Raw genomic sequence first — 12,394 nt, forward strand, 5'->3', positions numbered from 1 at the left:
CACCTGCAACTAACAACGCTATAAGAGGGGCTGAGCAAAAGCGGTAACATAGCCAAGCAACGGTTTGCTAGGAAGGGTGTCAAAGGTTAGAGGTTCATGTCAATTTGGGGAGGCTTGAAGAGCAAAAGATAGGTAGCGCAACAAAGCAATAGAACAAAGCAACTAGCATAGTAATGATAGTAACGAGATCCAAGATGACGGTCATCTTGCCTGAAATCCCACAAGGAAGAAGAATGAGTCCATGAAGAAGACGAACGAATGAAGTCGAACCAAGCGTAGAAGAATGAATCCTCACGATCGCAACGAAACGGGAACTATCAAGAGAAGCACACAACATAGTAAACACACCAAACATAGACAAGACATGATGCACAAAAAGCATGATGCATGATAAAGCTACATAAAGCTACTCATGGCAAGATATGATGCATACAAGAGAAACACATCAAAGCAAGTTTAAATGAGGCCGGGAACAACATATAACAATTCCGGTAAGTCCTCATATGCAAGTTCCGAAATTGGTTCAGATCTGAATAAACCTTATGTTCAAGTTGTTAAACAGCAAGTTAAGATGCACCAAGATGATCTACACGCGATTCTAGTCAAGTTACATATAAAGTTCATTTAATTCGGAGCTACGGCCTAGAAGATATGAGCAAAACAAGTTAAACATGGCATTGATGTAAAATGCATACAAACATCAAGCAAACACCTCAAAACAAGGATGAAACATGATAATATTAAACTACATGCAATTCTAAGCAAGTTTCATATAGAGCACACTCAAAACGGAGCAACGGTTCAACACATACACGCTATACAAGTTTAAAGGACAAGCTGTCCAAAACAGCAACTAGGCATATTGCAAGCATCAAAATAACATGCTACAGAATCTCAACATAAAAACAAAAGGCATGGACATGATTTACAGGTAAAGCATGACAGAACATGAACACTGAGCTATTTCCATAAATCACTAGAACATGCTCAAAAAGACTGGCAAGATTGCAAATAATAACAGTTTACAGACTTGGCAGAAATAACATCAGGTTGCAATGTTTAGAGCTACCAAACAACATGCTACTGGAACTTAACATGGCAAACAAAGGCATGGCTTGATACTACTAAATGCATAGAACAAAATTCCTTTACTAACCATGAGCCAAAAAGGATCATAAGATATGATGGCACCCATGTAAACATAGCAAGTGATATGGCAGATTCAGACATGGCAGGAACAACGATAAGTAGGCATGTTGGTGAGCTTGTACCACTCACCACAGAGTAATAAATGGCATGACAAGGTAACCAACAGTAACAAGACATGCTTATGGAGCTAAGAATGGCAATAGCAAGTTCATAGGGTGCATGGATCACTAGCAAATCACATGGCAAAACTGAACTTAATGTTAACAGGCTGACAGCAACAATATTTAGCAACTTTGGAGCATGATAACAACAATCTACAGCAAGCTATAAATGCAACCAGGGGCATGGATGGATAGAGCATGACATTTATAACAAAACATCCTTAGTGAACATCTCCAGATTATGCATAGAATGACTTGTAGCAGCAGGTTTACATAGCATCACCAAATAACAGATTCAGCCTAGCAAAATAGTAACAACAAGTACCCTACTTAACAAGCTCGATGCACTCACTACAAGACTCACAAAAATACATGGATTGCACCTCTGTAAAGATGGCATGATGTAGTATAAAACACATGTAGAGCTCATGCTCATAAGATGCACACATCAAATGCAACAAAAATGACAAATCATCAAGTTATAACAGTTTCAGCAGATTAACATCATATAGCACTCTTGCAACGATGATTCAGGCATCAAGATGGACTCAAACAAACATGGCACAATGGAATGAAATGTAGAGCATCTCATGACGAACACGTATGCAATGCAATGCACATAATGACATGACAAAATGCAACACGCAAGCAAATGACATGGCAACAACGACGAATAACTGGCAGACACCTGGCGCATCGAATCTGGGGCGTTACATATCCCTTCTTACCCTTGCCCTTCTTGAAACTAGTGGTTTCACTAACCATCAACAATTGATGCTCCTTCTTGATTTCTACTTTCGCGGTGTCAAACATCACGAATATTTCAAGGATCATCATATCTATCTCTGATATGTTATAGTTCATCACGAAGCTCTAGTAGCTTGGTGGCAATGACTTTGGAGAAACATCACTATCTCATCTGGAAGATTAATTCCCACTCGATTCAAGTGATTGTTGTACCCAGACAATCTAAGTACAAGCTCAACGATTGAGCTTTTCTCCCTTAGTTTGTAGGCTAAGAAACTCGTCGGAGGTCTTATACCTCTTGACGTGGGCACGAGTCTGAAATCCCAATTTCAACCCTCGGAACATCTCATATGTTCCGCGACGTTTCAAAATCATCTTCGGTGCCTCAATTCTAAACTGTTTAACATTACTAAACTATCACGTAGTCATCAAAACGTGTATGTCAGATGTTCGCAACATCCACAGACGACGTTCGAGGTTCAACACACCGAGCAGTGCATTAAGGACATAAGCCTTCTCCGCAGCAATGAGGACAATCCTCAGTTTACGGACCCAGTCCGCATAATTGCTACTATTAACTTTCAACTAAATTTTCTCTAGGAACATGTCTAAAACAGTAGAACTAAAGCGCGAGCTTACGACATAAATTGCAAAGACCTTTTGACTATGTTCATGATAACTAAGTTCATCTAATCAAATTATTTAAAGAACTCCCACTTAGATTGACATCCCTCTAGTGATCTAAGTGATACATGATTCGAGTCAACTAGGCCGTGTCCGATCATCACGTGAGACGGACTAGTCATCATCGGTGAACATCTCCATGTTGATCGTTGAAAGTGCAACTATCCCTAGGTGGTTTTGGTAATTCCTAACAACATATAGCTCATTGAGCTAATACTATTCCAAGACAAATATTTCAGGAAAGCTCAATGAATGGCATGGCATGGATGAGAAAAGTGGACCCCTCAAAATGCTAAGGATAAAAGGATTGGTTCAAGCTTCAAGCTCAAGGCTCTACATTTTATATTTTAGTGATCCAAGATCACATTGACTATAGGAAAAGCCAATACTATCAAGGAGGGATGAGGTGTTGCTTAATGAGTTTCTTGCTTCATAGTGCTTAGTGATATGCTCCAAAACCCTCAACTACTTTCCCACATCCACATATGACCTAAACCTAAAGTCCAACTCGGCCCCACCGATTCTTTCTACCCGGCACCACCGAGTTTAGATGTCATAGCCACTGCTACAAACCCTAGGCAAATCGGTCTCACCGATAGGGATCTCGGTCTCACCGAGATGGGATTGTAATCTCTTTGTTTTCCTTCATAACATTTCAGTCTAACCGAGATGAGCGATCGGTCCCATCGAGATTGCAATGTAAACTCTCTGTTTCCCTTTCGTAACATTTTGGTCTCACCGAAAAGAGCGAACCGGTCCCACTGAGTTTACCTGACCAACTCTCTGGTTAGCTTATTACCAAAATCGGTCTCACCTAGTTTGTGTAATCGGTCTCACCGAGATTAAGTTATGCCCTAACCCTAACTATATCGGTCCTACCGAGTTGCATGTCGGTCCCACCGAAAACCCTAATGGTCAGTAGGTTAACTAAATCGGTCTGACCGAGTTTGTTGATTCGGTCCCACCGAGATTGGTAAATTGTGTGTAACGGTTAGATTTTGTGTGGAGGCTATAATACCCCTCCACCCCCTCTTCATTCGTGGAGAGAGCCATCAGAACAAACCTACACTTCCAACTTACCATTTCTGAGAGAGAACCACCTACTCATGTGTTGAGACCAAGATATTCCATTCCTACCATATGAATCTTGATCTCTAGCCTTCCCAAAGTTGCTTTCCACTCGAATCTTCTTTCCACCAAATCCAAATCCTGTGAGAGAGAGTTGAGTGTTGGGGAGACTATCATTTGAAGCACAAGAGCAAGGAGTTCATCATCAACACACCATTTGTTACTTCTTGGAGAGTGGTGTCTCCTAGATTGTCTAGGTGTCACTTGGGAGCCTCCGACAAGATTGTGGAGTTGAACCAAGGAGTTTGTAAGGGCAAGGAGATCGCCTACTTCGTGAAGATCTACCACTAGTGAGGCAAGTCCTTCGTGGGCGACGACCATGGTGGGATAGACAAGGTTGCTTCTTCGTGGACCCTTCTTGGGTGGAGCCCTCCGTGGACTCGCGCAGCCGTTACCCTTTGTGGGTTGAAGTCTCCATCAACGTGGATGTACGATAGCACCACCTATCGGAACCACGGCTCAAAAATCACTGTGTCTCCAAATTGCGTTTGAAATCTCCAGACCCTTCCCTTTACATTCTTGCAAGTTGCATGCTTTATTTTCCGCTGCTCATATACTCTTTGCATGCTTGCTTGAATTGTGTTAAGATTGCTTGACTTGTGCTAAGTTTGCTAAAATCTGCCAAAGACTAAAATTGGGAAAAGGTTAAGTTTTTATTTGGTCAAGTAGTCTAATCACCCCCCCTCTAGACATACTTCAAGATCCTACAATCGTATCTACTATACGACTCATGTTCGACCTTTCAGTCTGTTGTGTTCCGAGGCCATGTCTGTACATGCTAGGCTCGTCAAGTCAACCTAAGTGTTTTGCATGTGTAAATCTGGCTTACACCCGTTGTATGCAAACGTTAGAATCTATCACCCCCGATCATCACGTGATGCTTTGAAACAACGAACTTTCACAATGGTGCATAGTTAGGGGGAACACTTTCTTGAAATTTTAGTGAGGGATCATCTTATTTATGCTACCGTCGTTCTAAGCAAATAAGATGTAAACATGATAAACATCACATGCAAATCATAAAGTGACATGATATGTCCATTATCATCTTACGCCTTTGATCTCCATCTTTGAAGCGCGACATGATCACCTTCGTCACCAGCATGACACCATGATCTCCATCATCATGATCTCCATCATCGTGTCTTCATGAAGTTGTCTCGCCAACTATTACTTCTACCACTACGGCTAACGGTTAGCAATAAAGTGAAGTAATTACATGCCATTGTTCAATGACATGCATGTCATACAATAAATTAAGACAACTCCTATGGCTCCTGCTGGTTGTCATACTCATCGATATGCAAGTCGTGATTCCTATTACAAGAACATGATCAATCTCATACATCACATTCTTTTGGACATATCACATCACATAGCATACCCTGCAAAAACAAGTTAGAAATCTTCTAATTGTTGTTGCATGTTTTACGTGGCTGCTATGGGTTTCTAGCAAGAACGTTTCTTACCTACGCAAAGCCACAACGGTGATATGCCAATTGCTATTTACCCTTCATAAGGACCCTTTTCATCGAATCCGATCCGACTAAAGTGGGAGAGACTGGCACCCGCTAGCCACCTTATGCAACAAGTGCATGTCAGTCAGTGGAACCTGTCTCACGTAAGCGTACGTGTAAGGTCGGTCCGGGCCGTTCATCCCACAATACCGTCGAAACAAGATAGGACTAGTAATGGTAAGCATATTGAACAAAACCAGCGCCCACAACTACTTGTGTTCTACTCGTGCATAGAATCTACGCAATAGACCTAGCTCATGATGCCACCGTTGGGGAACGTAGCACAAATTCAAAATTTTCTACGCAACACCAAGATCAATCTATGAAGATTCTAGCAACAAGAGAGGGAGAGGATGAGCATCTTCATACCTTTGAAGATTGCTAAGCGGAAGCGTTACAAAAACGCGGTTGATGGAGTCGTACTCGCGGCGATTCAAATCGCGGAAGATCCGATCTAGCGCCGAACGGACGGCGCCTCCGCGTTCAACACACGTACAGCCCGGGGACGTCTCCTCCTTCTTGATCTAGCAAGGGGAGAGGAGATGTTGAGGGAGAACTCTGACAACACGACGGCATGGTGGTGGTGGAGCTCGTGGTATTTCTGCAGGGCTTCGCCAAGCACTACAGAGGAGGAGGAAGAGTTGGAGGAGGGAGGGGCTGCGCCAAAAGCAAGGGGGCTGCAGCCCTCCCACACCCCTCTATTTATAGGGTGAAGGGGAGAGGGTGCCGGACCCTCTATATCCCATCTAGAGGGGGGGGGGCGGCCAGGAGGGGGAAACTTGCCCCCCAAGCAAGGTGGAGGCGCTCCCTCCCCTAGGGTTTCTAAACCCTAGGCGCCTTGGGCCCTTGGGGGGCACGCCAGCCCACTAGGGGGTTGGTTCCCTCCCATATTCAGCCTATTAAGTCCCCCGGGGCAGGTGGCCCCACCCGGTGGACCCCCGGACACCTTTCGGTGGTCCCGGTACAGTACCAATAACCCCCGAAACCATTCCGGCGACTGAAACTAGACTTCCCATATATAAATCTTCACCTCCGGACCATTCCGGAACTCCTCGAGACGTCCGGGATCTCATCTGGGACTCCGAACAACCTTCGTAACCACATACAATTTCCCATAACAACTCTAGCGTCACCGAACCTTAAGTGTGTAGACCCTACGGGTTCGGGAATCATGCAGACATGACGGAAACATTCTCTGGCCAATAACCAATAGCGGGATCTGGATAACCATGTTGGCTCCCACATGTTCCACGATGATCTCATCGGATGAACCACGATGTCGGGGATTCAATCAATCCCGTATACAATTCCCTTTGTCAATCAGTACGTTACTTGCCCGAGATTCGATCGTTGGTATCCCAATACCTCGTTCAATCTCGTTACCGGCAAGTCACTTTACTCGTTCCGTAATGCATGATCCCGTGACCAACTACTTAGTCACATTGAGCTCATTATGATGATGCATTACCGAGTGGGCCCAGAGATACCTCTCCGTCATACGGAGTGACAAATCTCAGTTTCGATTCGTGCCAACCCAACAGACACTTTCGGAGATACCTGTAGTGCACCTTTATAGCCACCCAGTTACGTTGTGACGTTTGGTACACCCAAAGCATTCCTACGGTATCTGGGAGTTGCACATCTCATGGTCTAAGGAAATGATACTTGACATTAGAAAAGCTCTTAGCAAACGAACTACATGATCTTGTGCTATGCTTAGAATTGGGTCTTGTCCATCACATCATTCTCCTAATGATGTGATCCCGTTATCAATGACATCTAATGTCCATGGTCAGGAAACCATAACCATCTATTGATCAACGAGCTAGTCAACTAGAGGCTCACTAGGGACATGTTGTGGTCTATGTATTCACACATGTATTACGGTTTCCAGTTAATACGATTATAGCATGAACAATAGACAATTATCATGAACAATCAAATACAATAATAACCATTTTATTATTGCCTCTAGGGCATATTTTCAACAGGACACCCACGCACTCATACACGCGCAACCACTGTCGCCCTTGCCGCGCAAGTGTACTATGCTCCACCACCATTATTCCACCATCAATCCACCACCTAGGTAAAATTGCTCGTGTGATCCCTGTCGTGCAACCCCACGCTCCTCTGCTCTTTGCGCAACGTGACACCCCCCTGCCGATCCAGCAAGGGGCCATTGGTCCCATAGGTGGCCATGGTTTCCCATGACAATGATATAAACAAATCTTTCGTACCATTAAAAAGATGCATATAACATTTCAAAGAAATGTTTTCGCGTTTCGAAACATTGTTCATGCACATTTATAAAAATGTTTATACAAATAAAAACATGCTCGTGTAGGTTAAAAAGTTGTTTATTGCCATTTAAAAATGTACATAACATTTGAAATAAATATTCTCGTGTTTCAAAAAATTGTTCATCAAATTTAAAAAATGTTTATACAATGTCAAAAAATGTTCGTGTAGTTTGAAATACAATCATCACCGCTTAAAATGTACGTGACATTTTTAGAAAATATTCTCACGTTTCACAAAACGTTGATGATATTTAAATTATTCTTATACAATGTAAAAAAATATTCATGTAGTTTAAAATTATGTTTTGTCATTAAAAAAGGGTACCAATGCATATTTGGAAAATGATACCATTACTCAAAAAAGTGTTCAAAACATGTATTTTTAAAAATGTTGCAGCATGTATTTAAAAGACATCCAACGTGTGTCATAAAAATATTTCATGTGTGCGGTAAAAATATATACTGTGTACTGAGAAAAGTTAGACATATGAAACAAATAAAACCTGAGAAAGAATAAAAAGAAACACCAAGAAAAAAACAAAGTATTACGTTGGAAGAAAGAAACCCAAAAAGATAGTTGAAGAACCAAAGAAAATCAAAATATAAATAAATAAATAAAAACCAAAAAACCGAAGAACAATGAAATAGAAAAAATAAACGAACTAACCCATCAGCGATCAGACCCGATCGAGCGAGCGCACACGTTACCGAAAAAGGCTTTCGCCCCGATTTATATATAAAGCATCGACAAGAAGTATAAATCCGGGTACAACATGCAACCCCCACACACCACACACACCCAAGGCAAGATACAAGGGTGCCGATGCATCGCAACACTACCCAATCGGCCACCAAGCACACTACCAAACACTTGGGGCCGACGAGGACCTTCCGAGACCTAGCCACCGAGAAGAAGTGAAGCGGGACAATGGCGAAGCGTGGACTCCAAGGCGATGCCTTCAAGAAGGGCACGACACCGAAAGCCGCCACCGCCCGATCGCGGAGATCAAGTTTTCACCCGGAGCAAATGGAGAGAAGAGAACACCGTGACACAGCCTTCATGAAGGAAACGACGCCCGTGGCGCCGCCACCGTCGGCCGGAGAAGATCGGACAAGTTATGGACTCCGGTGTTAACCCTCTACCAAACCACCATGCTTCGCCAAACATCACCAACCATGCCACCCACGTGGCCATGGCTGCCCGACCGCACCCAAGACGCGCACTCCGCCCACGAACACCATGCCTCCCGCCGCCAGGGCCGCCGCCCAGCATCCAAGCAACTCCGTGAACACCCAAAGGCCTTGGCTTTGGCCTGACTGGCAGCCCTCGCCTATGAAGATGCCAGCAACCGCCCTGCCTCGAACATCGCCAGAACCCCAACAAAGAGCACACAACCGAGGAAAGGGGGAGGAGGAGCGGACGCATCCGGACCGGTGCACCCCTGCACCGGTGACGGGTGGCCATCGGGGCCTCCCATCCCTCCTGAGAACTCCCCACCGGACACACACCCGTGTCGTCTCACCATGGCGCCCGCCGCAGCTCAACGCGAGGCCACCAACGGCAGCCCGCCCAACCATTGACCAGAAGTGCGAAGCCAGCCCGCACCCGCAGCCAAGAGCACTCACCGGAAGAGCCATCCCGCGCCGCTCGCCGCCGTCCAGGAGCCGGAACAAGGGAGCCCCGACTGGAGGACGACCAGCGCGCACCACCAGCACGCGCGCCCGTCGCGAGCCCGACCACCACGCTGCACGCAGCAGCGGAAGCTCCCGCGCCCACGCCCGCCGTACTGCCAGATCTGGCCAAGCCCAGACCTGGCCGCCACCACAGCCACGAGCGCGAGCCGCCCCGTGCAGCCCACCGCGCCGCCACCAAGCCCTCGCTACCCTGCCGCCAGGGCCCGCCTCCGCGCCCCGCACCAGCGCGAAGTACCGCCGTCCGCCGCCGCCCCGCGCCAACAGCCTCCAAGCGGGATGAAGATGAGCCCCGCCGCCACCGGCGCCGGTGGGCTTTTCCTTGCAGCGTGGTCCGGCGGCGACGAGGGAGGGAAGGGACAAGAGGAGGCCCGAAGCCGGCGGCTAGGGTTCCCCCTCCCCCTCCCCCCCCCCCCCCCCCCGGTGGCCACACGGGAGCAACGCGGGGAGGAGAGGGGCAGTAAATCTTGTTTCTCGGGATTTTGATTTTCCGAGCGCACACGTTACGCCGGGCCATATACGCGGGCGAGATGGAGCTACAAGCGAGATACATCATTCGCATAAACGGTTCCTAGCTTTATAAACAAGCTTGATTGTCTATGATTTTCTGCATATTTCTTTGAGCATGCTTCTAGAGAGACAAATTATGATGTCCATAATTTAGCCAAACTAGGTAGAAGTAAGATGTGTGTGGGGTGGATGGAAGATCCACCTGTAGAGATTATTGATACTCTTATAAAAATACTTCCTTCGTCCCATGATGTATGACATATTTTGACACTAAACTAGTGCTAAAAAACATCCTACATTATGAGATGGAGGGAGTACTGACATGATCATTTTGCAACAAAAAGTGCTTTGATGTCAGAAAAATACGATTATCTATACTGAACTACGAGTCTCCACCCGAAAAAAAACATGATTTCGAGAAAAAAACAAAAAATAACTAGTACAACTCTCCGAGGCATACAGAAAATAGGCGGGTTCGCAAAATGATGACCCCACCACCGACGCCGGCGACACGGCAGCACCGCACCAGCGATGAGCACTTCTTTAATTTCCCCCCCCCCCCCCCCCCCCCCGCGCAAATCAAGTTAATTTTGACAATATCAAATCCAAGTGCCGCGTCCACCGAAACAACCCGATAACCAGACCAACCACTTAGTTCGCACTGCTTTAGCTCATTAGCTGCTTCACGCATGCCCCCAAAGCAAACGTCCCAGCTCACAGCGTGCCATATGCCCGGACAGCCCAGGCCTTCAACTAACAATTAAGCTGCCGGCGCGGCGCACCGTGTAAAAGCCTCGAGCCTGGCCGGCACCGGCACGTATGCAAAACTTCCCGTAGGGCACAACAACCCACTAGCTGCGGCCTGGTCGAGCTTGGCGCCACGCCATTGGGCGAGGCGCCCGCGCCGGCCTGCGTCGGTGCTCGCTCCACCGATGCCCGCGGCCATCATGAGCTCGGGTCGGTCGCCACAGTCACACTCGACGCTACCACTATATAAGCATCAGCTCCAAGGCCATGAAGCAGGCAGCAGCTAGCTTACGAGCAGCACGCATACGTAGTAAGCAATACTGAGCCACACTGACATATTAGTGATCGAGGCGAAGCGACGATGTCGATGAGGAGTCTGCTGGTGCTCGCTCTGGTGGTCGCGGCCGCGGCGTGCCTCGCGGCTCCGCGGGGCGCACACGGGGCCGGCGAGTGTGGGAAGACACCGGCGGACAAGATGGCGCTGAAGCTGGCGCCGTGCGCGTCGGCGGGGCAGGACCCCAAGTCGGTGCCGTCCAGCGGGTGCTGCACGGCCGTCCACACCATCGGCAAGCAGAGCCCCAAGTGCCTCTGCGCCGTCATGCTCTCCGACACCGCCAAGAGCGCCGGCATCAAGCCGGAGGTCGCCATGTCCATCCCCAAGCGCTGCAACCTCGTCGACCGCCCGGTCGGATACAAGTGCGGAGGTACGCAAAACGGGCCACCTGACAATGCCACGGCTTAATTATGTGTTGTTGCTCCCTGTCTGAAATCCTTGCTCTTTTTGCAGCTTACACTCTGCCGTGAGCCTCGAGGCCACTTGATGCGCTGCGGGGGCGATGAATGGATGCTGATGAGTGTTGTTTATCAAGCACGAATAATGTTAGTTCCATGATGTGGAACGCCCTGTTTCAGAGGTGTATAGCCTCCGTGTTATGTTCTTGAGAGTTGAGTATCAGGACCTGTGTTTCTCGAGGGTGTTGCAGCTATCCCAGCTATGCCCCCGAATAATAAAAGAGTTATGTTCGTCAACAAATTGATCCTTTGGAACGAATGAATTCGCAGAAGTGATGGATCCGCTACAACATTTTTCGATATAGAAATGTTACCGCTCTCTTGGTATCTGCACCAAAAATGCATATAATCATATGTAGGTTGGTTATTACGAAATTTTAGAGAGGATAAAAAGGAGAGGCCAAAAGGATACACCTACAGACCTAACCCAATATAGGGTCAGTTCCTTTGGTGGCTTTTTTGGCTTCTAGAATAAACTGCCACTACCCAATTTATTCTAGAAGGCTTCTAAAAAAATAATGTGATTGTGCTACTAGAATAACTAGATGATGCTCCGTGCGTTGCTGTGGGAACCATGGTAAAACAGATGCATATAGATGTTAAAAGCCTAAAACTATCGCAAGAATAAATTTAAGAATGCTCTCGATCAAACGGGTGTTAAAAGCCTACAACTATTGTGAAAACAAATAAATAGATGTTTAAAACCTAAAACTATTGCATAAATAGATGTTAAACGCCTAAAACTATTGAGAAAAATAAAGTATATGAAGTATGCCACAAAAATGTTATATAAAAAGAGAAATCTATTGCATTGAAGTCAAACGAGGTGCCATTTTTAACAAAGTGTTTAACAAGACCTACATATATTTGCTCCAAGCATCTAACGTACAAAAATATGTAGGTCATCGTACAAAAATGTGTAACATGATAGTATATGTTGTGCACAAAAATTAGTGAAACAAAT

The 12,394-nt window shown here is 46.3% G+C and overlaps 1 protein-coding gene across 1 annotated transcript; it reads left to right on the forward strand.

The window, feature by feature from the left end:
- Positions 1–10,904: 10,904 nt before the first annotated feature.
- Positions 10,905–11,671, forward strand: LOC123041387 (non-specific lipid-transfer protein 4). Its single transcript, XM_044464006.1, has 2 exons — positions 10,905–11,342; positions 11,426–11,671. Exons 1-2 carry the CDS (start codon positions 11,000–11,002, stop codon positions 11,440–11,442), a joined length of 360 nt encoding a protein of 119 aa, XP_044319941.1. The 5' UTR covers positions 10,905–10,999; the 3' UTR covers positions 11,443–11,671.
- The last annotated feature ends 723 nt before the right edge of the window (positions 11,672–12,394 follow it).

This window comes from Triticum aestivum, chromosome 2B (assembly GCF_018294505.1).
Source record: "Triticum aestivum cultivar Chinese Spring chromosome 2B, IWGSC CS RefSeq v2.1, whole genome shotgun sequence".
In the NCBI taxonomy this organism is placed as follows: Eukaryota; Viridiplantae; Streptophyta; class Magnoliopsida; order Poales; family Poaceae; genus Triticum; species Triticum aestivum.

Bases quoted from the DNA above. Each gene is read 5' to 3' on its own strand.
- LOC123041387 (XM_044464006.1), top strand. From the start codon at position 11,000: ATGTCGATGAGGAGTCTGCTGGTGCTCGCTCTGGTGGTCGCGGCCGCG.